Here is a 26,255-nt window from a genome sequence, read left to right as displayed (position 1 = left end):
TCACATTGACCTCGTGGAAGATAATTCTGTCTTACCCGGGTGGTGAGTTCCCTATGGAACTTACGTAATCTGAAGGCATTACACTGACCTTGTGCTAGATTATTCTTTCTAACTTGGTGGTGAGTTCCTTATGGAACTCACGTTATCTGAGGGCATCACATTGACCTCGTGCTAGATTATTCTGTCTTACTTCGGTAGTGAGTTCCTTATGGAACTCGCGTTATCTGAGGGCATCACATTGACCTCCTGCTAGATTGTTTTGTCTTACTTCGGTGGTGAGTTTCTAATGGTGAGTTCCTCGTGGTAGATTAATCTGTCTTACCCGGGTGGTGAGTTCCTCATAGAACTCACGTAATCTGAGGACATCACATTGACCTTGTGCTAGATTATTCTGTCTAACTTGGTCGGTGAGTTCCATATAGAACTCACGTTATCTGAGGGCATCACATTGCTTCGTGCAAGAATATTCTGTCTTACTTGGGTGGTGAGTTCCTTATGGAACTCATGTTATCTGAGGGCATCAAATTGCCAAAGGAAACTTGGCTCATATACACACTGCTGTGCAGGGAGAAAATTACATAATTGCGCTTCAGTTTTAATAGGCCTTATGCATAATAACGTCATATGCTCAAAATTTACCACAATCCTAGTTTACGCAAATTATCCCTAACCCTCCACCACATTCATGCAGTTTTCATGTGGGTATTCTTTTTCTCAATTCATTTCTGCTGCTTTGGGAATTTGTTTACGATAAAATGTACAAGTTTGAACTTAGAAGCGAGGCTTGGTGGTAAAACTAGCGAGTCTGAAGTAATCATGCATAAGGGCTATTGTCCTGCAGTTCTGCTTGCTGTGAAAGACAAGGGCAACGACTTTTACAGTTGGTTTTGGTTTAAAACCACTTTATTGTATAATCAAAAATCTTACAACAATCCACATAAAAACTTGCTTGATTTACAGCACTACTTCGTCCTGTACAATTTATTTGACGAAAATACCCTTAACCATGTGTTATTTTGAAAGCCAACTTGAAATGTGGATTGAAGTCTCATTGGGTACAATGTGTTAAGTGAGATTTCTCTCAGAAAAAAATTCAAAGCAAGTAAACCCATTTTGTGTGGTTGTGTTCGCAATGTGAACTTGCACAATCACAAGTGTTTTAACAATCAAGCTTGCATCGTATTAATTTAGTTCATTCATTGTAAAGATGTGTCAATAAAAATAATATTGGTGATACATAAATCAGGAACCATTTGAACAAAATTCTCTGTTAATTTTTGATCATTCAACAAAATCTAAATTAAAGTGAAATTACCTAACATTGTATATGGGTGAGAAATCGGTCTGCTGAACAAGGCTTTTTTTACAGCATCCCATGCTTCTGTGTTGTTGCCATGGCTACATGGGCTTTCCCACCTACCCCCACCCCCACAGAATACCGACCCAGTCTTTAACTCATAACTTGCATGTACAATCATTACTAACACAAAATTAATAATTTTACCAAACGTATTGCTTGGTTGTTGTTCTTAGTGTGTCAGGTACAATGCATTAACCAATTGAGGGTGTTGTTACCGGTACTCTTTCTAGTAGACAGTACACAAATTGCACTGACAAAGAGAATGAGTAAGACTGATTTCTCATATATAATGATAAAATATTGACTTGATGTTGATGGTTAATGTCACCTTAAAATAATTCGCCATTTTCAAGTGTTCTACTCTTTGACATAAGCTGGGAGGCCATAAAGCACAGGCGATGCTCCTATGAGGTATTTCAGTTTACAGGCTTGTCGAGACTGGCTCAGCACTTGTGGTAAGGAACGGCGTGCATCTGATTGAAGCCACTGTTTTAAAAGCGACTCACTAAAGCGGTCAATGTCCTTATCAGTGACATCCCACAGGTTGGCGACAATGGCTGGACTGAAGATGAACAGAGGGTGATAAGTGACTTAAATAAATATTCACTGAATAGAAGGGCAAAAGGTAGCCTGTACTTAAGCATATTACAAGTTTCACTAATGCTAAACATACTGAACTATTTAATAACGTCCCGTAAAAAAATCAGGCAAGATTACTTCTAAAAATTTAAAATTACTGAAGATTACTTAAGGATTATGTAAGATTTCCTTAGATTATAATTTATAAGCATTTATAAATCCATATAACCAGAATAAGCATAACCCAGCGGCTGTCTATGAGCAAAGCACGCAATCTGATTAGCTAGACAGGTGGCTTCTATCTTTCTACCGGTTTTTCACTGCATTTTATAAATCAAAACTTTCAATAAATCAATTGTAGTGATATTCTGTGTTTAAAAGATCAGCTGCTGGGTTATGCTAAAACAATGAGCGGCTCACTGTCGGTTTCTATGGATTTTAACAGTTGGCTTGGGGCTTCGACCAACTATCAGTTGCTGATAAAAACGTAACCTAGTTCTAAATATTAACAACTACATTTAGATATCAAATAAGAGTTACAGCCAATGCTATTCAGCGATCTATCGTCTCAACAGCAAAGTAGACATGACTTTGTTACTGCTAGTTGTTCTTACAGAGAACACCTAAAAAAAATAACAAAAACAACTAATACATACCAGCCAGCTAAAAGGTAGTTTAAAGCCATTCCTCTTGGCTCGCACTCACCACCAACCTGATAAAACAAACACGTGTACAAACAGTCTCAAACAAGGACATTCATTTATAACACTACGCACTATTTGCAGGACTCAGGGTTTGTACTCTTTTAAGCTTTCAAAATTCCATGATTTTAAATGACCTTTATCATGACTTCTCCGAGTTTACCATGACCATAATTTGACCATTTTCTTGGAAATCGCCTTTAATTTTGGGTACGTTTTAACCATCTTCTTTGCGAAAAAATTGAATTTATTTTGTTCTTTAAAAAAAAAAACACACACATCATTTTCCATAACTCGCCATGCCCCACACTTAAATTCCACGACGTTTCAGGCCTGGAAACTGAAATTATAAAATTCAATGATTTTCCAGGTTTTCCATGACCTGTACGAACCCTGGGACTCAAAAAAGGGTCATCCATTCAGTTGTCTGGGACAAGTAGATTTTTCCCACTGGGCAAGTAGCACTTCATGCTCAAGTTTTTTTAGATAGCAAGAAGATAGAATAAAGATATTTGAAACTTGAGACAGAAAAAGTTAAATGTAAAACTATTTTTTTTTGAATTTACAAAGAACTGACCATTAGTTTGCCAGAGCTGCAGCCCATAAGCAGAGTAACAGCTCGACAATCCAACCTCTGAATGTCGTCTCCTTGGAGAAACTCTCGCCCAGTGCCATGGCCAAAGTATCTGAACATGAAATTGGATATGGCAATTAAAGCACATGCAAGTTACATTGATGCCTTAAATTAGAACCTTAATATCATTGTTCAGCAACTACAAAACAGCTTGAAAAGAGGTGCACTTACTGGATAACCTTTAGAGCGGTTTTCACTTGAGTGTCGAAAGTTAATTGCGTTTGCTTTGGTTTTGCATTACTACGCTTAGTGATTGGCTAAAAAATCTCGCGCCACTTTCTCAGCCAATCAGAACTAAAACCAAAACCAATCGTGACTCGCTCGCGCACGTTTTTTCGCGCTTCGTGCCCGCTACATGTATTTGCTTCGAGTTTTGATTGGTTCACTGGATTGTCTGTGTCCTTTGTGATTGGCCAGAGTAATTACTTTGGTTTTGGTTTTACGATACTCAATTGAAAACTGTTCTATTTCAAATGATAATTCAGTTATCACTAGAAAGTTTAGGCACGTCTTTTATCCAAAAAAAGCTTTCCATCATTACTAGAATTGAAAAAGTTTAAAAAACAAGAACTTCTGGCTGACATTTGTGGTTCAAAAACATCTGTTCTTATGATCCATCACAAAGGTTTCAAGTTAAGGTAATGAGGGAGAATGCAGGCCTAGGACAGTAAAATTGTCCTTTCACCTTTAAAGTGCATAACAGAGGCATCTGTAAGTTAGTCTTTAAATATTCCAGTACTTTTCACTCTGTATTGTGTCAGACTTACATAAACAGTTCATGGTCTGTGAGTGCATTGCTGAACTCTTCTTGTGTTGGAGCTCTGCCTGTGATACCGTGCCAACCATCTTCACTGCAAGTCACAACATTAACATGGTTGGTTTCACTCTGATGAACTCAAATCTCTATCAAATCAATGCCAAATTTCTACAGTAGATTACCTTTCAAACCACTTCTGGAACATCTTCTGTGTGTTTGGCAAGTTATTCTGTGGGTTTAGTGCATAGAATGTTTTCACGGGATCCACTTGCGGTAGCTGTCTCTGGCAGGATACCTAACAAGAGAACAGTGGTACACGTAAATCAAAATGTGTAGCACAATCAACATTTCAAATTACCAGCATTCAACAATTTGTAAAGCAAATACAACAAAATAAGAATCCATTGAGAGTTTTTAAACCTAATAAGAAATGTTGCACTTTCTGCCAAAAGCCTGGTTTTCACTAGCGACATAAGCACAAGCGGCTAGGGCAAGGCTTGCAGCAAGCACAAGCACAAGGATCAAACTTTTTCCTTTTCTCGTGCTTGTACTTGCGTCGCTAGTAAAAACCAGGCTAAACTGACTTAGTTGAAATCTGCTAAAATGTTGATATGTACTAAAATGCATAAAATCAATGAAATTTAAAGGAAGTGTTTCTGAGAAAACTCGTTTGAGCTTTTGTGAGGCCCAAAACACATAAAATGCCTCAGATAAAATGACAAAACATTGCCGCTCGCTTATTAAACTTCGTGACAGTAAAAGTAGTTAAAACACTGCACAATCCATGCCAGCAAACTTCTCCAGAGGTCTACTGCATTTATATGTACCTTTGACAGGAAATACTGTAGAGATGGAACTCTTGTCACAGGTTTGTCAAACAACATGGGTATGCTCTCCCAGGGAAGGTGTTGAATATCCTGTAGGATGATCGAAAAAAAAAGTCAGATTGTAAATTATTCCTCGCGAAGCGAGGCCGAAGGCCGAGCGTAGCGGGGTGTATAATTTTGTCCCTCAAAGGGCTCAGGCGGGATGAAATCTCGTGTGGAGTTTACGGTCATATATATATATTTATTTATTTGTGAGCTTGGTGTGTGGCGGAAATGACGTCACACGACAGCCGCGCGCTGGTGGCCTAATGGTAAGGCGTCGAACTTGAAATCAGATCTTCGGGACTGAGGGCGGGGGTTCGAATCCGGCTAGGGTTTTTTTTTTTTTTTTTCTTATTTTTTTTTGTGGGGCGAATCCTGAGCCTTTCATTTTTATCGTTTTTCTTTTCGGATTAAAATAACACTGATTTCCACATAATACTCCCTCAACTGCCTATTTAGGCTATAAACTGCTGATGTTGAAAACTGTTCATTGTTGTATGAAAATTTGCCATTTCGTTCTGAACCCATTGTTGCTGATGTAAAGGCTGATCGGGATTTCTCCATCCATTGGAAAGATAATCATCTCTGTTTAGTTCCTGTTGCTGTTGCTGTTGCTGTAATTGTTGTTGTTGTCTACGCGTGGCACTATTTTCTCGAGCAGACTGTAATCTAATATTTCTCTCCTCCTCCGATTCTAATTGTAAGCGCGCTGCATCACTTTCCCTTCTTAATTGTAATCTATCCTGTAGCTGTTCAGTTGATTCTACTAAAAGTCTGTCTGTATAATTTTGTCTCAGTAATTGTAATCTCTGTATTCTTGTGTCTTCAGCTTCTGTTTGTATTCTATCCGCGGCATTTTGTCGAAGTCTCTGTAATCGTGCAGTTCGTTGTTGTTCAGTTTCTGTTTGTATTCTGTCCGCGGTATTTTGTCGAAGTCTCTGTAATCGTGCAGTTCGTTGTTGTTCAGTTGCTGTTTGTATTCTGTCCGCGGCATTTTGTCGAAGTCTCTGTAATCGTGCAGTTCGTTGTTGTTCAGTTGCTGTTTGTATTCTGTCCGCGGTATTTTGTCGAAGTCTCTGTAATCGTGCAGTTCGTTGTTCTTCAGTTTCTGTTTGTATTCTGTCTGCTGTATTTTGTCCGTTACTAGGCAACAATAACCCAGAGCTTCGCGAGGCCCTGCGAGTCACGTATTACTAGTAATTTAATAGTTGCATGACATTTTTTCCTCAGACAAATCACAGTAACACAGTAACTTGCTACTGATTCTAGCGCTTAGAATGTCTCGGAAGTGAAACGTTGTTTTGTGAGATCTCTGTGGTAGAAACCTAATTCTCTGTGAATGAAGACAGCTGGTGATGTAGCACTACACAGATTGTCCTCCACATAAATCCATCTTTCAATGGCAGTTACTAGGTCAAAAGTTTGTATATGGAAGAAACAACAAAATCTTAATGGAAATCTCTATAGTACAAGGTCATTGGTATGTAGTTTTTGTTTTGAATGGCAACCTTCCCTATTGTAGGCCGTTGAATGAGTGCATGACAAGGATACTACCATTTTCGAGCTACTGCGAACAGCCAACTTTTTTCCATGTTTGTCCAGACAAAACGTCGCCTTTTTACCTGAACCAATTAACATTTGGAGCGTGATCATGTCAAGTTTTGACAGCTTTGTCTGTGTTTTTTGCACGTGAAACACAGGTTTTAAAAACAATTTGTCGGGATGCGACGAGTCCCCTACCTTGCCAAGGATGAGAATAACAGGATGTCGAGAAACAGTCTCTGTAGAGCTGCTTTCAATCCTGTGAAAACACAATCATCTATTATATAATGTCCAATTCTGTACTTTAGAGCACTGCTGCTGATGATTACAATTTGGTTACTGACTAGTTACAAAAGAAATAATATAACAAAAACATATCTTCCAGACCTGTTTCCGCTGTTCTTGTTGTTGCCATTTTCAAACAAGTCAATGGTCAGTTTTTCAAATTCATCAAGTAGCTGAAAGATTTGTTGAAAGAGTGTGATTATCCAAGTAAGAGAACTCTCAAAATAAACAATAATGGCTGGTTACAATAAAACTTATACTATAACATTAATAATGACATGTTTGTGCAGTAGTCACCTTCAAGGGAAACTTCATTAATATCAGGGTTCGTACACTTTTTTTGGCCAAAAATTCAAGGACTTTTTTTTTCAAGTAACTTACTCCAAATCAACCATTTCTAGTCTGTTGTGCCATTGATGTGCTTGCCGAAGAACTAAAAAAAATCTATATTTTGGCGGTGTTCCCATTGACTTGAAGCCTTTTGACGTTCAATGAAAAAATCAAGGACTTTCAAGGACCGAAAACCAATTTCAAGTACTTTCAAGGCCTTGAAATCGAACTCCTGAAATTCAAAGGTTTTCAAGACACACACGAACCCTGCATTATGGACATTGAGATGGCAGCAACACTACATTGCTACTTGTCTACTTAAGGTTGATTGACAAAAATGTTTTTGTTGCCCCTTGTCTAACACACCACAACTGCAGTAACTCTTAAAGAGGGTCCTTGAGATCCTGAGCCATGTGGAAGAACTTAATCTAATGGCACTGATTTTACAGGGTTCGTACTCTTTAGAGCTTTTGAAATTCCATGACTTTTTGAAGTTTTCCATGACCTAAATTTGACCATTTGTCTTGGAAATTTTCAAAAACTATCTTGTTTTTGGGTACCTTTTTACCCTTTTCCTCACAAAAAAACTTCCTTTATTTATTTTGTACAATCAATACCATTTTCCATGACTTTCCATGACCCACACTTAAATTCCATGACTTTTCAGGTCTGGAAAATGAAATTCTAAAATTCCATGACTTTCCAGGTTTTCCATGACCTGTATGAACCCTGTTTTAATTTTGAAATATACACTATTTGAGATTTTGTTTTTTCTGGTCATGTGGCCTGTCAAATATGGCCATAATCAGAAAACCTTAAAGGACTTTTCAAGGTCTGATGATAATGTATAAAAGGTTATAACCATTTCGCAAATTTATCTATTTATTTATTTTCTTTTTCATTTTCTTCTTCACTTCCCGCCTTGAATAGCTAGGCTAATTGCGGGAGGTGAAAGACATTGTAAATAATATAATTAAACTAAATAAAGTTTTGTTTTGTTTTGTTGTTTGTTTGTCTGGTTTGCAAAATTTAATGGTTAGAAACCTCCTTACCAAAAAAATGGTAGTCAAGAAGGACCCCTCTTAAAAGTTCCTACAGTACTTAGTAAACATTCAACTACACAGTCAAACTCAAAACTTTTCATACTTACTTCATTCAAGGAGGGTGCAGAAGGATTGAAGCCAGTGATTTCAATAAATGCTTCAGTAGCCTCTTTTCTTGACAAATGCGATGAAGAACTTACAAGCACCTAGAAAAAGATATCAAGTTGAACATACAAGTGATTAATTGTGTCAATTGTATGTAACATAAATAAATCTCAGCATTTCTGGGTTGTGACGGTATAGAAGAATGTTGTCTGCCAAATAGTCTTTCTTGAGACTGCATACTCTTACCTCGATAATTACACTGGACAAACTATATATGTACTGACAGACATATTGTATCACCAGTTCTTATGACACAAATATAGAAAAGTGTACGAGAACCATTTGTTAATTATAATTTTTATTATAATTTTAAGGTTAGTAAGGTTCAAGACTTATGTCCAGCCAAATACAAAGTTCACACATTCCAAGAACAAAGTCAACAAACAGAACATCAAGGCTACATTCACCAAAGTTTGCTTTTGTATGACTTGTATGATGTAACAGAGGGCAAAAAAAATACCTCAAGAAGTTGTTGATCAGTTTCAGATCCACACAAGTGCACAATCTTCTCCTGTAACTGCTTGGCTATGGTCAATGTTGCATCACAATAATCCTTGTTGATTGGCTGGCCAAGAAGAACTCCTTTCCATCTTCCTAGCCATGAAGCTTCAAGCTTTTCCAAGAGGTTCTGAAAAGATCATTATTTTTTATTTTGGGTAACAAGAATCTGAAACTGAAGCTCTGTACATACACGGATCAGACATTTTTATTAGCAAAGATTTGTCAAATCAGCACACTCCCCTAACTGAATTACACGCAGTTACTGGTAAATGCAATTTAATGGAGTTAACAACAAGGAGCACAAGTCCACATGCGCCAGGATTCCATGGTTTCTTGGACCAAAAGCATTGTGGCACTTGCTTTTAGTGATTGTTTTCTTGAGAGTTAGCGTTTTCCTGAGTACATGGGGGCTTTTCTCATGGGCTCCCCCCCCCCCACCTTCCCTCCCTCTTTTTCCACTGTTTTATCAGTGTGACAGGTGTTTGTTTTTCTTCCCTTCGACAAGGGGCTCATGGCTGGGTTGCCAGGATTTGCCAGCCACTGAAGTGGTCTCTATCTAGGAGCTGGTTGCCAATAGTGGGAGCTCCTAGATGTCCTACGCACCCAGCCTCCATTTTGCGAGGGATCTGTTAAATTAAATACAAACTAATTATACAGCTACAATTTTGTTCACCTTCATCCTGACGTCAAGTCTTGTTCTCAGTGCCCACCACTCTGACGTATTGTTGATACTCATACTTTTGACGCTGTCACTCATTATGTCATAAAACTCCTCCATCACACTGCACTGGAACAGCTTGGTCAGATCCATGACAACCTCATCTGACTGCACAAAAATAATAATAAACCAATGCAAATGTATTTAAGTCTGGGGGATGTAGACCACCCCCCCCCCCCCCCCACCCTTCATCTCGGCAGTTTAAAGCCTTTATTCAAAGCCTTAGTTGTTCATCACAAATGCTCCCAGAATGCAGGAAAAAGAATTTCAGAGATCCCACATTGTTAAAATGTTCTGGAGGGGGGCATTAATTATTGCCACTAAAAAGTTGTCATGTCAACTGCTGTGGCCCCTGTCTCTGAATTTCCTGGATCCGTCCCTGGTGATGTTGTGTTCTTAGGCAAGAAACTAATCTCACAGTGCCTTTTCATCCAGAAGTATAAAGTGAGTTTAATGAATTGTCAGGGCAAACCTAGCAGGCTAAAAGGTTGGTGGGGGTGGGGGGCATTCACATCAGTGAAACCAAGCAGTAAAAGGAGAAGTTCACTCCAGAATGGCCATTAATTTTCTTTACGCCAATAAAAAGTTTATAATGGCCATTCTGGAGTGAACTTCTCCTTTAATCTAGTGATCAGGGTGAAGAAAGGAGTGCAAGTCAAGCATCTGACAGTTACACTCCACCACCACCTTCTATTGTAACACAATAATCGAGTAAGTCTGAGGCTGCAAGGTTTGAATTGTAATTGGGTGAAAAGCAGCTAAAGGGCATTATCGTAGTTCTAAAAAATACATACATCATTCTCCTTGCTCTGTTCCTCCTCTCCTGATGTTGTGTTAATCTTGATGAGCACAGGATCAAAGCCAGCTCTTATTCTGCAAATCATCAGTTCTCTGTCTTGACTTCCTGGCTGTGTAAAGGTTTCCAATGTACATACAGTCCACTCTATAAATTAAGATAATTACATTTAATGTTGTCCTGAATATCAATTAATTCCATCATTCAATGAATTTGCACAATTTTTTTACCTATTCCATTAATTAACACAATTTATTAACATAATTTGGTACTCTATACATGTGTAATTATAATAAATAACACAATATTCTTTACTCTACGGACTTAGTAAACATACATTGTAATGTGTTGTTCATGCTTACTCATAATAAAAACAACTTATTTGACATTTATTAATTAGAAAAACTTCAAGTTTTTCTATTGTCAAAATATTACATTATCTTCATCCAAATAATATACAACAACATCTATCCTTTATTTGCTGCAAGAGTTTCGAGATAACAGTTTATCAGCTTTGCAGCATTCATATCCTCTTCAAATAACTGACATGTACCTTTTGGAATGTTCTGCAGAAGAGAAATTTCTTCAGGAGAAAATGGAGATGAAGTTTGGCCAGTACCATTCGGAAGCATAGTAAACTTCATGATGTTTCGAGTCTTGACAAGTTCTGCTAATTGACAGTGAACTTCAGCTGTTAGACCATCAGATGTACTGCTATTTAGTGTCAAGGAAGACAAGTCTTCCACAAGCTGGGCCACGTCTCTGTTGTGTTCCTGGGGGAGAAACAAAAGTACACAAGAAAACAGACATAAAATTAAAGTTTTTTTCAAATCATTCAGGGGAATGTGACCCTCAGTCAGTTGAAAAAATGTCTGGATGATCCTGGACAATTCAAATGAGCAATTAACATGAACCATAAAAGGTGTAGCTATTAAACCTTAGATGGGAAGGCCTTATTTTTTCTCAAGAACTTCAGAGAAGGCTTTAATATGGGTGAGGATGGGGCTAAGGATGGATACTTACCTGTATTAGAAAGGGGGACTTAATTGAAAGTAGGGAGCTCAATAAAGCATTGCTAGGGTGGTTAAATTTAAAATAATGAGAACGCTGAAACAAAAAACAATACACACCGCAGGCAGGGAAACTGACATTTCCTTTGCTGTTCTCCTACGGTAAAGAAAAAAAAAGGAATCAAGTACATTTCCTATTCAGCTATGATTGGTTAGCAATCAGTCTTTTATTAGGGAGCTTGAGAAGGTTTTAAGACTAGCAGTCCACTCTGTATGTAGGTACATATTCTGGTTTTTCACAGTGAGTTTTCATTGCCTCTAACATTATTGGACAGAAGTGCTGTTGGCAGTTGTGACAGTATGTGACTTGTTTGTCATGAGCTGATTGCCATGACCAAAGTAACTGGCAACATAAAATCAAGCAGCCAGCAGAACTCCGCCAGTCATCCAGGGAAAAGGTATTGCCAGGTAATGGTTCATGCATTGGCCTCTGGGTGAAACACTTCAGCACAGGTCATTGTGTTTTATGGTGCCCGTCCAACTCAGAGTATAAATAAATGATACTGGCAATCTGTTAGAAAGGACAACCTGACAAAATGCTCAGGGTGCTGGAATGGGTGACCTGCGATACATGTAGACAAGCATCCCATCCAGGGGGAAGTTTCAATATTCAAAGTCACTTCATGCTACATTAACCATAGATAGACCAGTAGAGGCATTTTGCAGAACAACAAATGCTAAATCCATACAAGTCTTTCAAATCAGTAAGTGTCTACCATAACAAAAACTGAATGCTAACCATTTGTAGGATCAGTGCCTATTATTCAAACTAATGCAGAATACCTTATTATAGGAAATTAACGCTTGTGTGAATTAAGGTATTGGAAATTAACGCGACCTAAATTAACGCAAATTGATGGAAAAAATACTTCCCAATAAAGGAAATTAACGCGAAAGAGGGGGTAACATTTCAAAATGAAGGAAATTAACGCGACGAACACAAAGAAAAAAACTTCTTGAGACAGCAGGAGCAAGTTTGTTTCAACACTAAGCGTATAATCCTAATTGTAGGGGTTAAGCGAAGGAATCTGACCGCCTCGAGCATTCTTCACAGTTTCAGTGATACCGGCAGATTTCTACCCTGATGAAAAAATGCTTTTTCCTAGGGGTCAAGAGCGTCTGGGCCGTATCGAGAAATTGGGGCCAAAAAAATAGAAATTAAGGTCATGGAAATTAACACTCCACTTAATTAATGCTGCGGAAATTAACGTTAACAAAAATTAACGCGACTTAAATTAACGCGAATTTTTGAAATTCGCGTTAATTTCCTATAATAAGGTAAACCTAAATACTATCAAGCAGTGCTTGTTTACCCTAAACACAAGAGGATAACTTTTGGGCACCTGACTCCTTTGATACTTACCATCCTTACTCATAGGTGGCAAGGCAGGGGTGCAGGGGGGGGGGGCTGTAGCCCCTCCAAACAAATATTTAGGGGGTCCAGCCCCCCAACATTTCAGTGCCAAAAGTATTGCCAGTGCAGCGTAAAATTGGTTTCTCAAGACAAATCATTTTTATCGTGATCATGTTTGGCAGGATAATAGGGTGTAGGAATTTCAACGAAACTCCTTTCCCAAAAACGCTACTAGGAGAGGTCCGCAACCTGTTAAGATTGTATTTGACAGGCAGCGGTGGCTTCAGAGGGTACATTTTTTGCCCTCCGACAACTAATGAACAACCCAAAAGTACCAAGAAGCAGGATTGTCTAAACTGCCTAGTTATGCATTGTCACACGTGAATTATATTATGTGAACTGCGGATGAGATGTAAAGCTTCTTTGAGTCCCTATTACTTCTAACTCATTCTCACCTTATTCTCTTTCCTGTTCTCGTCACGGCTTGATGTCTGAGTGTCACTGCCATTGACATATTTAAGTAGTACATTGACAGTTCAGGGGCTGATCTTCCATGGCAGAGTGCCAAGCCTCGGCAGATGTCAGAGAACAGGGCTGGAGGAGGGCAGGTTTGACAGAGTTCAAATGCCTCATTGAAATACTGGATGGCCTGGTCAAGCCATTTAGGAGCTGGACAGAGAATAAAGTAAACAAGTAGTAATGCAATTGAGCAATTGTTTTTATTTATTATAATTTATGATCATTTATCACTGATCACCAACAATCAAACACAGGAAACAGACAAAATGTCTTTTAGGGACTTGTTTCTTTTGTTGACTGTATAAATTGATTTCGCAATTGATTCGCAATAATGTATTAAGCAACAGTGCACATCATCTGCCATGTATGTGTGCAAGTGAGCACTTCCATGTTGTTTATTTATTTTGTGGTTCTTGATATTCACCTCTGAAAATTATCCTAAGATGACTATACATGTACACCCCAAGTTCAGTAAGATTGGTCAATATTAACCTCAATGGTTCAACCATGCCTCAATAAATATCATAGTTACAATGTAGTACTACTAACTATGTATTGCCTTCAGTGTTTTGTTTGGTAATTTGAAAAGATTAATATTACATGTACCTTGGATATGATTGTCCACATCATTACAAGAAGCTTTGGATGACTTTGGCCTTCTGCTTCGTCCCTTGGCTTTCTGTGGAAAGATTGCATCAGACTCATCATCTTCTACCAGAATCTCCTCGACTTTTTTGCCCTTTCCTCTGCCCTTTGCTCTTGAGGACTTTTTCTTTGTCTCTACGTTTTTAGAAGTTCTGCATCCCCTACTTGAACCTTTTCTTGGCATCTCAAGCTCAACTTCTTCAGCTGCATCAATTTGCGCAGAATCTATCATCGCCTCTGCGTTTCCAATGGAAATGCTTCTTGTCTGATTCTTCAAAAACCATCTACAATCAATTCCACTAGAAGAATCCTTGTTAGATAAAAGAGTTGCTATGCCATACAGGTAAAGTAAGGAGGCCTTGATAGGTGTCAAGCTAACTGGGCTGCTTTCGCTGGTATCCTCTGCACGGCGTAGAAGTTCCATTGCCCCTGTGAGTACAACATTAGCCTTTTCAACTTTTCCATTCTGGAGTAACAACTTTGCATTCATGCTGTACAATGTGGCATAATGTTGACTGAACATCAGCTGTGAGATCGAGGAGTTTTTCATAGTCGCATCTTCCTTTGGTTTTCTCCCTTTTGCAGAATTGGCTCCTCTTTTCTTCTTTGTAGCCTTAGAGCTGCCGTCACTGGGCTCAGCACCACACAGAACGACATCAATTCTCCCAAGAGTTCTTGTCAACTTGTTTTCAGCACTTTCACAAACTGACTCAGCCACCTCCAAAGCTTGAATGGATTGTTCAGGTCTTGACACAGATGCAAAGTAGTCTGACAGACTTGCCAAGTAGTTGATAATTATCATGTGAAGTGCAGGATCTACACAACTGACACATTCACATGTCCCTGGATGTTCAATAAACAGTGGTTCTTGAATACCTTCTTCAGGGAGCTTTAGTTTGCTGGAGGACTTTAGAACTGGTTGCAGCATTTCCTTGAGCTGATCAAGACGATGTTGGCACTTGTCTACTTTACCTTGCGTCACTTCCAACTGTGCAATGTTGGTGAGAAATTCTGCAATTCTACAAAAAAAAAATACACACATAATACAGCTGGGATTTTTTTCAGTGCCAAAGTCGACTTTTCTCAACATTTAAATTCTGGAGGAGCAGTCAATGCACGACTTGTGATGTCATCAATTTGCACATTAGCAGATTTTGGTGCTGATAAAGCTAGGTTTGGCCTTTTCACAGAACTATTCATTTTGTGTATTGGTTGCATCCTGACAGAGCTAATCGAGAAAAACACAATCAGTTTTTGGTTCACAATTGGTGCTTAAACAGGCCAAAACATGTCCTGTAATTGATTGAGGTCCTCTTTTCAGAGTTTACCAATGATTTCATCAAAACTTTTTTGGCCAAAAGAAAGGATGTGAAGAGTAAAAAGGAGTGAGAATAAGAAAGCCGAGAAAAACGGAAGGAATAGGAACAAGAAAAAATAGGCACGGTTTCGCAAAACAAAAAGTCCAAATTGTACATTTTTACATGGAATCTTCATCAAAATCTTGCTTCAGTGTGAAAAAGTGCTTTCTTTAGCAAAGCGTAGAAAAATTCAGGAGGGTAGCACCAAAAATTCAGTAACAGTAAAAAAAACACGTTTTTTGAGAAATTTGGCACCGGAAGGGTTAATTCATGTACAAACACCAATGTTGCAGTGCTTGGAGTCCATATTGTAGAGCAAGAGGTTAAAGTCCGATGTCTTGAACTCCAAGAGGAATGAAATTTGGTTCAACAAGTCGTGGAGTCAAGAAACAAAGGGGTAAACGTGTCGTGTTCAACTGAGGGTAGCAGATCCAGAGGAAATGACACTTGAAGAAATGGGGAGCTTTGAGAAATTGGAGGTTCAAGAAATCATGATTCCACCTCCAAGGAGGTGGACACCTGGGGACGAGGCAGATGGAGATGTCCGTAAGGAGAGGCTTGACTGCACTGCTGTTTGTTGTGATTGGCCAAATTTCAACTTGTTTTTTTTTTGTTTCAATAACAGTAATAAAACTGCTAAAAATATGTTCAAAATCTTACTGTAAAAGTGATTATGACAGTGCTATCTTCAGGTTGAGCCAGGTTAACACAGGTTAGACATGGATTAACCTGAAAACACCTATGACATTGCATGACCTATGACATTGCATGTATACATGTGATGGTGCTATTTACCTGTATGACAGCGAAAACTGTCTTGCCAGAGCAACACCATCCACAAACTGCCTGAAGGCTTCCCTAACAGCACCCTGATGCGCATATAGCTGGCCAACTTGTAACAGGGATTGAAGCAAGTTGTGTAGAAGTGACAAGTTGAAAAGTTGACTGGGACCTGTTGAAATCACTCGCCCATCCACTAAAAAGAAGACAAAACATTAATGTGATGCATTTTAGAAAAGCCTAATAATATTCATTCATGTTTGCAATCTTTAGAATCACTTGCAAAAGGGGTAACTCAAAATGAAATAGGTTACGCAATACAGAATTATGTCGGTATTGGGTATTGATTCAGTAATCTTCGTAAAAAATGTCGTTATTCTGAGCCCACCTTGGTCATTTTCTTTCTGTTTCTGCTTCTGTTTACCACTGCAAAATATATCACCACCAAAGATCTCTTCAGCCATTTGACTTAACTTATGAAGTCCATCAATTGCACACTCCAAAGCAGTCAGCGATCCAAGCATAGGATCTTTATAAGCAATAAAAAAAATATCAGTAAAAAGAAGTCAGTAGCATGTTGTAGCATGTAAATCTAGGTACATGTACAGTAGATTAAATTTTATTTTCAAAATGTGATTCTTTTGATACTGTTTGGGAGAGATACATTTGCCCTAAAGTACAAGTTAGGGTGTAGTCTAAATTTTTCACATTAGTCGGTTACTTTTTAAGATCCCCTGCCTGATAGCAAGGGTCAAAGCAAATCCTCTGCCTACTAAATTATTATTATAGAAAAAAGTATTGGAATAAAAATAAATTATAAATAAATAATAGCAACTGGACTGAGTGGAGTATAATTCAGGGAGTAATCAGGCAAGTAATTTCAAAATCGGCAGAGCGCACAATGCGAGGCCAATTTAAAATTATGAGCACGATTACTCTCTGAATTGTACGACACAAGATCCAATTACTTATTAATCGTGTTAATAACAAGACTCGAGGTTAGGAAGTCTTTGAGAACTTTTTTTGTGAGAAAATGTTTAAGGTTAATTCAATTGATTGTACAAAAAGTAGGAAAACAGCAAGAAAAAACCCATCCAAATGCGCTGGCGTAGGTGTCCAATTACAGGTATCCAATTTGAAGTTGCTCAAATTGGATACCCACATGATTTTGTGCCGATTACGCGACAAATAGGCACGCGCAGAACCAATCAAAATCAAGAATTTTGTTATAGATAAAAAAATGGGAATTTAACAGTGGCATCTCCACTTAGCGGCTCTTCCGATCCCACTGATTTCAGATCAAATTGGAATTTAGTAAATGTTGGTTGCTGTGGAGGGAGGAAAACCAGAGAACCCGGAGAAAAACTCGAACCCGGAGGTGAGTGCTCTCACTACTGCATCATCCTTGGTTCCCTAACACAAGCCCTTGGCAAGCAAAAGTTGGCAGGCCAATTTATTTGATTATTAAGAAATTTACTTCAGAATAGTCCTTACCAAATGTCACTGTGAATTCATGGAATTTAGCTGGAAGCAGTGAGTACTTTGAGCAAATAGATTTCAATCTAGCCTTTAACAGGTGTGTCTTGTAACTCTTGTGAGAGAACACTTCACTCTGCAGTGCTTCTTTGAGACAATCCTCTCCTTCTGAGTACTAAAAAAAATTAAAAAGTCAGCTTGATAGGAACATGTTCATGGAGCACAACAAAGCAATCTGTTTGTGAACACATATCCAGCTACAATTAAGTGTGCATTTTTTCTTGCACATGCAATGTTCCAAGTTTTCAGAATAGATTATAGTTAAACACAATCTATCTTTGTTATATATACACTTGTAAAAGGTGGGAAATGTTGGAAGTATGGTCTCTTCTTTAGCACAGTTTTGTTTAATGTTTTGTAACAGGCATGTTGGCTATGCTGAGCTACCACTACTAACTTAACTTGTTATAACATATCTTTGTAGACTGTAAGTACTATATTACAGGACCCACCCTCTTGCAAAAAGACAGGTGGTCCCTTCATGTCCCCCTCCTTTCCACTTATAAGATGGTGTCTTTTTTGAAAAAAGCCCACTCTACAAGCTTTTCCCTGACCTTGAAGAATTTTATTTTTCCTTTACCATTTCCTGACCTGTGGCAAACCTAAGGACAGCTATTTCTTTGGTAAGAGTTGGCAGGGACAGCTTTTCTCATATCAGCACTTGCTAAAATATGGCTCAGGGGATACATTGTAGGGTACCGCTACTGCCAGAAACAACTTTCCTTTCCATAAACAGGCCGTAAGTCTCAGTGGTACAGTTATTTTGCCATTATCATTTAAACCAATTAAAGTTTTTTTAACTTGCTTCAAACTTACCTTTCCTGTGACCAAGAGATAGTGACTTTTTGCCAGCAAGAATTGAACATTTGATGTACCACTTGGCTTGAAGGAATCCATCAGATTGCTTGCATGGCGTAGCAGAAGACAAGCATGTGAAATGTCCAGCATGTCACACAAGGAATGGATTGCGTCACTGAAAGCAGTTAGTCCACTATCCAGCATATTGCTGGTGCCAATTGATTGAGATATGCAGCCAGCAAGGTAAAGCGCAGAAACTCTCTTAAAAGGCTGTGGAAAGATATGCCAAGCCATCAATAAGAGGAATTTCTTACTGTCAGGGCAAATGGCCTTGCTATGGTTACCGATACATGTAACTGCAGATCTATTTTTTGGAGATTTCTTACCTGATTTAACAGTCCAAACATTGCAGCAGTGATAAGTAGATAATGACAGGTTTCCTCAGGGTTGGCAAAGTGCTGCAAGTCAATCTACAGTACAATGATACACAAGGCAATAAACTTCTGCACAATAATAGCAGGATTATTTTATTATTCGGTAAATTTAGCACTTGGGACAATTGGAAAAACCAAAAAAACCATGATGAATCATGACTTGGATTATGCTTTGAGTTGGGGTTGATTTCTTGTAATATTTACATTTGCTACATTTTTTTCATGTGACTGTATGTTCAGTAAGTTAAACTAACAAACAAACAAACCTTTCTGTTGGAGTCTTGAGACACTGATTTACCACACATCATTGTCCATGTCTCCAGTGCTGAATAAATAGATGACATAAATGGCTGCTCCAGACTAACAGCTTCCATCTAAAATAAATCAAGGTTTTCAGTTAAAAGGCCTGGTAACAGAATGACAAGGTGCTTATTGCAAGTTAGGGACAGGGGTAATGGATGAGGTAGGTGCCATCTTCTGAGCGGTCCTAGTCTACAAGTTCTGACTGACAGACTACTGACTGTCAACTGTCTGACTGACTGACTGTCTGACTGACTGACTTAGTACTACTGATTGTCTGACTGCCTGACTTTCGGACTGACTGATTGATTGACTACTGACTTTCTGTCTGATTACTGTCTGACTGAGTGCCTGACCGACTACCGACCATCTGACTGACTACTGACTAACTCACTGACTGTCAAACTGTCTAACTGATTACTGACTGTCTGACTGACTGACTCCCTGCCTGTCTTTCTGACTGACTGTCTGACTGAAAGGAATCAAATTAAATTTCAAGAACAAATGTTGAATAAACTACATTGTATAAGACCTAAAGAGACCTACATGTAGTCCCTACTGGAGATTGCAGGGCTCAAAATAATTTTTGGATACTGACAGGTCATGTTGACCGGCCAAATCAATCTTTGCTCGGTCATGTCTCGTTTTTGACCGGTCAAAATATTGAGTATTTACTTTGAAGCAATAGCCTATTCTGCCAAAAAGTTCGCCTCATAAGCTAAAACACTCGTTGTTAAAGAGTATAAGCTTAAATGTTTTGATCGCTAAAAGTGTTCGCTTTTTGAATTTCTATTTCTTCTGCGTTCTACCCTACAAAACAAAATGCTCAGTAGCCGTAATGTTATGTTACTCTGCATAGTTTTACATTATTTAACGACTTACAGGTGGAGGCGATCTTGGTTGTAAGCACTTTACTGGTTTTTACTATCGAACACTAAATAGTAATAGGACATACGCCCATGCTACAAGTGAGATAACTTTGCCTTTGCTCGGCATGTAGGAAGAAAGGAAACCCCAACGGCTCAGTTCATGTCAACTGTGTCCAGTAAAAAGGATTCACGTCCTCGACTTTTATATATCTTTTCTGTATCATGCGATACCAATATCCCATTTCAAGCAAGGGGATTACAGTTGATTCCAGTTTACTTTGGCCGAAGTTGGGAACTTTGTATCGGAGTTTGCAATTTGATTCGCATTCAAAGCGTTTAATGATTTTATTATTTTTTCATGATCTTGCTGGTAAAAAACACGCTACGAACTCGTACTTTCTAAAGGTGCATATATTTTTTTAAATCCACTTACGAGCGCTATTTTTCTCGGCCCGCCTGCGTACGTAAAGCCCGGGCCAAACGAGGATGAGAGTTGATGAGAGTTCAAACTGTCACTCTCGTTTGGCTTGGAACTCTCATGCACTCTCATAGACTCTCATGCGCTCTCATCGACTTTAAACGTGCTCAATTTTTTCACGAGAGTCGACGAGAGTTTGATGGACTGTTGTTCTCGTTTGGCCCAAGTTGATGAAGGTCGATGAGAGTTGACGAAAACTCTCATGAGAGTCGACTCTCATCAACTCTCATGCTTGTTTGACCCGGGCTTAATTGCGTACATGTACGCGTGTTAATAGCAGACGTTGATTGATGCGATGTTCATTGTTGTCTGTTTAGCGTATTTACAGACGTGGATGTTTCCTGTTTTTTTTTTTAAGCAAACCGCTAACAAATCCGCAGAGCGTAACCGTCTCATCTGTATTCTACAAATTTGTGACTGCAAGCTGCTATGATACTTTATAATTTTACTGTAAAATTTCAAGAAATAATGCGAATAAATTTTTTTGTGCGTGTTATTTATTTGAAAGCCGTGTACGCGACCGGTCAAAATGACCGCCGAACCAATATTTTGTCCGGACAAATCATCATTTTGGCCGGACATTGTCCTTTGACCGGCCGTTATTTTGAGCCCTGAGATTGACTAAAAAAAAACTTGTTTCTCCAAGTAGAGTTTTATTTTTAAGTTTATTTTTCATATATATGTACCTCTTCTGCTTCATAACTCTCACTAAGCTCTGTAGCTGCAATTGGTTTCTCGTCCATTACACATTTGTGTTCCAACAAGGCCTGCCACAAATAGGCTGCGGCAAGTCTGTCTTGAACAAATGATGAATGAAAGCCTTCCTCCTCTTCATCTTCCTGAGCTCCTCTGTCTGATAATTGCTCAAGAATTGAAGCAGCTTCTTCACAGTACTCAAGTGGAGATCTACAAAACACAAAATAAATTTCAATATAAGTTACAAGTTTTCTGACTAGTAATTTCAGCCTGTGATAAGCTTTCTTTTTGGGGGTGAAATTAGCTGGTAGCCAGCTCTTAGCTACATCTCTGCTACGAGTGATGCTTCTCTTGTTGGTTAAGGTGCTTAAAAGAGCAGTGTCACAAAGCGAAGGAAACCTCAAAATAATAGTTTTCTTACAAAATGCAGAAAAACAACAGAGTAATGAAAACGCAAAGATACACAAGTATGGTATTGACTGACGAAGATTGAGAGAGAGATTACCAATGACAAACTTGAAAAAACTGGCAAGTTTTTTTCAAGATGTGTTGTCTATGACGTAGCTCCTTTAACAGGTTTCTCTCGGGTCCCTATTTTTTCAGGTTGTCCGAACAATTTTTTGCAAGTATATACCCATTTACAACAGGTAGGCAATGCAAGAGTAAGTATCTTGCTCAAGAACACACTAAGAACCTGGCTAGAGCTAGAACCCTGACATATCTCGATCTGGGGTTCAGCACATTTGCACTTGAGTCACAACTGCTGAGATATTTTGTTATGCTCACTTGTCTTCCCCAAGATCTGTATCTCCCAGGCTATGCAGAGCTATAGCAAGCTCTAGCATGGCTGAACCATACTGGAATTCATCCTCATGAACAATGTACAGCTCCATTAACTGCTTGATGACTGCAATTTGTTCTACTGCAGTGTCATAACTGAAAATAATCAAAGGAAATTATCAAAAGGTTTATAAATTGCAGCAATACATGGACAACAAATTGGACTACTCCAGAATAGGCCCTTGAAACAAATTATACACTGTTATCAAGGGCTGTAACCCATAACACCTGTTATGGCTGAGTTCACTTGATGCTATGGGTGAAGATGTTATTGGTGTTATGAAGGGCTGCAAATAATTTTCTTCACTTGACAGGACATAATTATGTCCTACTAAGACACCATCTTGGTCGGACAAAACAAAATTGTGGTCGGACAGATTTTTATTTATTGTTGCCATAAAATGATTTACGATCAAAAAATTGTCCGGACATGGCCGACCACACTTGGGATTTCGTCGGACATAAGCAAATTTTGGTTGGCTGATGACCGACTGTTATTTGCAGCCTTGTGTTATGTTACACTTGCATACAGAGTGAAATGCTACAGGTGATAACTTCAATGTAATGGCTGCTTACAAACTTAATGACAGCCCTGATACATGTACACATGCACATGCAAGGTCTTGTATAAATATTATTAGAATAGTATACAGTTGAATCCCAATAACTCGAACCTTCAAGGGAAATTGAAAAAGCTTAGAGTTATCGGGGCTTTGAGTTATTGAGGGTAAAATAAGAAAATGACCTGGAGGTGAATGGGAAAAGGTTTGAGTTAGCAGGAGGTTCAAGTAATGAAGGTTTGAGTTATTGGGATTTATTGCGGTTTTCAGTGAAATGAGAACTCTGGAATTCAAAATCCAACTTACGGTTGCGTTTTTCGCTGCCGCCAGTCATAATTATGGTGACAGCCAACAAACCATGAAAAACAGAAACAAACAAAATGGATCAAAATCTACCAATCACAACTGACAGACTTGACCTTTTGACCCGAATGAAGTGAACTTCTGTTTCCTGAGAGGTCCGCTAAGATGATTGACAGCAGCAAAAAGCCTAAACCGTTGGTTGAGAATTTAATTTCAGAGTTTGCATTTCACTGAAAACCGCAACAACTGTCAGTACATCAATGGTCTAACAATAAAGATTTCAATAATAAAGCTGTGAACCTTTTTGCCTTGTAACAAGCCAGCTCCTCCTGAAGAACCAAACACAGCTGGTTACCCACTACATCTTTAGCATCTTCTTGCTCCGCAAAGGCACTGCAAAGAGTTCTAAATCAAACAAGAAAAAAAAAATGACAATGAAAATGATTCAGTCATTACAATTAAATGACTGAATTACTGGATGATTGTGCTACTACAAATAATTACAATACATGTACATGTAACTGCACAGTCTTATGGGTCTTACTCAGAAGTGCCACGAGTAAGCTGTCCAGACCTTAAACCAAATAGGTACCTCTGGTACAATTACGATAATGCAAAATTGGTGATCTTTAAGCCCGGGCCAAACAAGGATGAGAGTTGATAAGAGTTCAAACTCTAACTCTCATTTGGCATGGAACTCTCATGCACTCTCATCAACTCTTGTGCGCTCTCATCGACTTTGAACATAAAATTGTTCAAATTTTCCATGAGAGTTGATGACAGTTTTCTCTTGTTTGGCCTGAAATTTTGTATGAAAGGAGGCTCTGTTCAGATTTATAATATGCGAATATAACAGCTCTGCATATTCTAAAAAAAAAATTGAGATTTTGCTATGGCTTTCCGGGTGTGAAACAGTTTTGTGACATTCTAGAAATGGGCCCTTGGTTTCTATTTTCTTGGAAGCAAGGTGGCTGCGATAAGGAGGTGCCTGTTAGTGGCCGTTCAACTGCATTTTACACAATAAAATACCGGTACAGATAACAAACCTGGATCTCAGGGTTATTTTCTCCTCATCCTGTAGGTTCTTTACCAGTTCATGTTTAACTGAAGCCCATTGTTTGATATGCTGTCTTATGATTTCGGCATCACAGGTTGTTTTTAATGCTATAAGGACCTGAGTGGTAGCTGTCTTCAGTGCGTCACTTAGTTGTTGTGCTCTTCTCTGACAGTCAGTCAGCAGGGCATATTTTGTTAACAGCTTCACCTAATGAAGGTATTAAATCATAATTTCTTTTAGAAAATTCCAGGGTTGATTGTACCTATTTCAGTTTTGAACAATCAAAGTGCTACAAGGTACGTGTATGTATATGTTGCAGTAATTTTTGATCTTAGTTAATTTTTTATTTTAACTAGTTAGTTTTTTTCTAACTAGTTTTTTTTTTTTATTCTTGGTTAATAAGTAGAAAAAGTAGAACACCTCCCCCCTTGATATCTCATACCCTCCCCCCCCCATCCTTACTAACCCTCCCCTACTATCTGCTACTATCCCTCTCCCCTAAGTACTATCATTTAATATTTATTTTTCTTTTTTACTAACCTGCACTGGATTTGAACTCTCAACCTCTGGATTTGCTGTCCAACCCCTTATCCACTGTGCCACGTAGGAAACGTTGGGTGAACCACTATTTTTTTAAAATATATGATACCCTAACCCTAACCCCATTATTTAACTAGTTAAAAAAAAATCAACTAGTTAGAAAAAACTAACTAGTTAAAATAAAAAATTAACTGAGATCAAAAATTAACTGCAACATATATTTACAAAGGTTCAAAAATGTAAAGGCTCAGGGGAATAACAGGGCTTGAGACTAACTTTTTAACTCACTGGTTTACTGGCTAGTGACATGTCAGATTTTACTAGCCAAAAGTAATTTTTCACTAGTCAGGTATATTGATTTCTATCAAGAACAGTTGACTTTTCCCAGTTTTTCACTAGCCAAATGGCTAGTAGGAATGCTAAACTTGGTAGCCAAAACCTAAATTTTGGTAGCCTTTGGCTAGTTGGCTACCGTTAGTCTCGAGCCCTGAATAACAAAAGAAATCACATCAAGGTTGAGGGCTCAATTACATGTATTAAATAATTTCTCAAGATGTTTTTTCCCCCAAGCCTCGGAGCCAAGTTGGAATTTTAATTTATCTGCATTGGCCAATTGATTGGCAGATTGTAATTTTTCTTGGTCAATTACTATAGTTAAAGTTAAGCCTGAAAAATAGTGACATAACAATTAGAAAGATTGAGATGATAAACTAAAATTCTGACTTGCATTGGAAATGTTATCTTGAGGTTAGCAAATTAAATGATTCCTTGACAAAGTTACTTGAAAATACTTTATAAATATACCGGTATTCTCAAACTCATTTATAATTCGTTGAGTTAAAACAAAGAAAATCACAACCGTGAAGGAGTTTTGGATACCCGGTCTTAATAAGCATAGATTTTTACGATTATATTTCTCCGTTTACTTCGTAGGTTTTGTTTCAATTGAGAAGATTATTATATAAAACGCTCAAGTCAGTGTTTTGTCAGCTATCCAAACACCTCTAATTTCATCAAAAATACTCCGCTGCGCGTCATATTTTTAACTCTCTTCTTGGTGTTTGGATATTCGGATGAAACATTGTCTCTTGTGTTTGATAAATTACATGTATGTCAATTACCTCTTCAATTCTTGAAATAATCTGCTGCTCGGTCTCAGCAGCAAAACTCCAGATTTTCAGCTCATCACAAGCAAGAGCCAGCAGAGGCACACCCTCAGCAAAACAGTTGTTCTGATAGGACACACAGCCTAAGTTGTAGGCACTACTGCCCAGCCACCGCAGCTCGTTTGTAGATAGTGGAATGTCTGGATCATCAAGAGCATTGTGAATGAGTGTGCTTGCTTGCTGGGCCACTGCGATGCAATCTCTAATGATGTTGCTTCTGTAAAGAAAATATCAATAAGTAAACACAAAGAGGAGCTTTTGAAAAATAACATGTGTTGTTTTAGTCTATTCATCCAAACTGCACTAGAAATCAGGTGATTACATGTATGTGTACGTATTATTCTTTGAACAATAAGAATCCATTTACCGGTACATGTAGTAGCAGTACATGTAAACCAAGTTGAAACTTTTTAAGAGCCTATTTAATGACATTGTAACTACAAAAAACCACAAACTAGTCAATCTGCTACCTGAAAGGCCAACCAACAACCTTCGAAACAGGAGAGTGTTCAACACGCCTGTATGCAAGATGGACCGTTTTAAAAATTCTTCTATTATATGCAATAGTTTAAATTACATTGTATAGATCGCTTTTAATAGTTTTTAATATATTTTAATGTAAATAGCTTTTAATATTTTTTTAAATCCTGTACCTAGTTTTGATACATTTTT

The 26,255-nt window shown here is 38.3% G+C and overlaps 1 protein-coding gene across 1 annotated transcript in view; it reads right to left on the bottom strand.

The window, feature by feature from the left end:
• Positions 1-881: 881 nt before the first annotated feature.
• LOC144660680 (uncharacterized) overlaps positions 882-26,255 on the bottom strand; it is a 29,577-nt gene continuing 4,203 nt past the window's right edge. Inside the window, exons 4-30 of the mRNA XM_078521380.1 lie at positions 25,539-25,800; positions 23,867-24,084; positions 23,121-23,225; positions 21,904-22,053; positions 21,108-21,327; positions 19,041-19,148; positions 18,727-18,810; positions 18,359-18,610; positions 17,501-17,657; positions 16,395-16,535; positions 16,022-16,202; positions 13,830-14,887; positions 13,160-13,373; positions 11,411-11,447; positions 10,834-11,053; positions 10,279-10,427; positions 9,440-9,592; positions 8,726-8,893; positions 8,208-8,306; positions 6,830-6,900; positions 6,641-6,701; positions 4,859-4,948; positions 4,214-4,326; positions 4,042-4,125; positions 3,218-3,326; positions 2,596-2,651; positions 882-1,922 (exon numbers count right to left, since the gene is read on the bottom strand). Of these exons, the coding sequence (XP_078377506.1) occupies positions 1,718-1,922; positions 2,596-2,651; positions 3,218-3,326; positions 4,042-4,125; positions 4,214-4,326; positions 4,859-4,948; positions 6,641-6,701; positions 6,830-6,900; positions 8,208-8,306; positions 8,726-8,893; positions 9,440-9,592; positions 10,279-10,427; positions 10,834-11,053; positions 11,411-11,447; positions 13,160-13,373; positions 13,830-14,887; positions 16,022-16,202; positions 16,395-16,535; positions 17,501-17,657; positions 18,359-18,610; positions 18,727-18,810; positions 19,041-19,148; positions 21,108-21,327; positions 21,904-22,053; positions 23,121-23,225; positions 23,867-24,084; positions 25,539-25,800 (4,765 nt within the window). The 3' untranslated portion in view covers positions 882-1,717. The remainder of the gene's footprint in view (positions 1,923-2,595; positions 2,652-3,217; positions 3,327-4,041; positions 4,126-4,213; positions 4,327-4,858; positions 4,949-6,640; positions 6,702-6,829; positions 6,901-8,207; positions 8,307-8,725; positions 8,894-9,439; positions 9,593-10,278; positions 10,428-10,833; positions 11,054-11,410; positions 11,448-13,159; positions 13,374-13,829; positions 14,888-16,021; positions 16,203-16,394; positions 16,536-17,500; positions 17,658-18,358; positions 18,611-18,726; positions 18,811-19,040; positions 19,149-21,107; positions 21,328-21,903; positions 22,054-23,120; positions 23,226-23,866; positions 24,085-25,538; positions 25,801-26,255) is intronic.

This window comes from Oculina patagonica, chromosome 7, assembly GCF_052425735.1.
Source record: "Oculina patagonica isolate OP01 chromosome 7, crgOcupat, whole genome shotgun sequence".
NCBI lineage: Eukaryota > Metazoa > Cnidaria > Anthozoa > Scleractinia > Oculinidae > Oculina > Oculina patagonica.
This window is presented reverse-complemented; position numbering and strand designations above follow the sequence as displayed.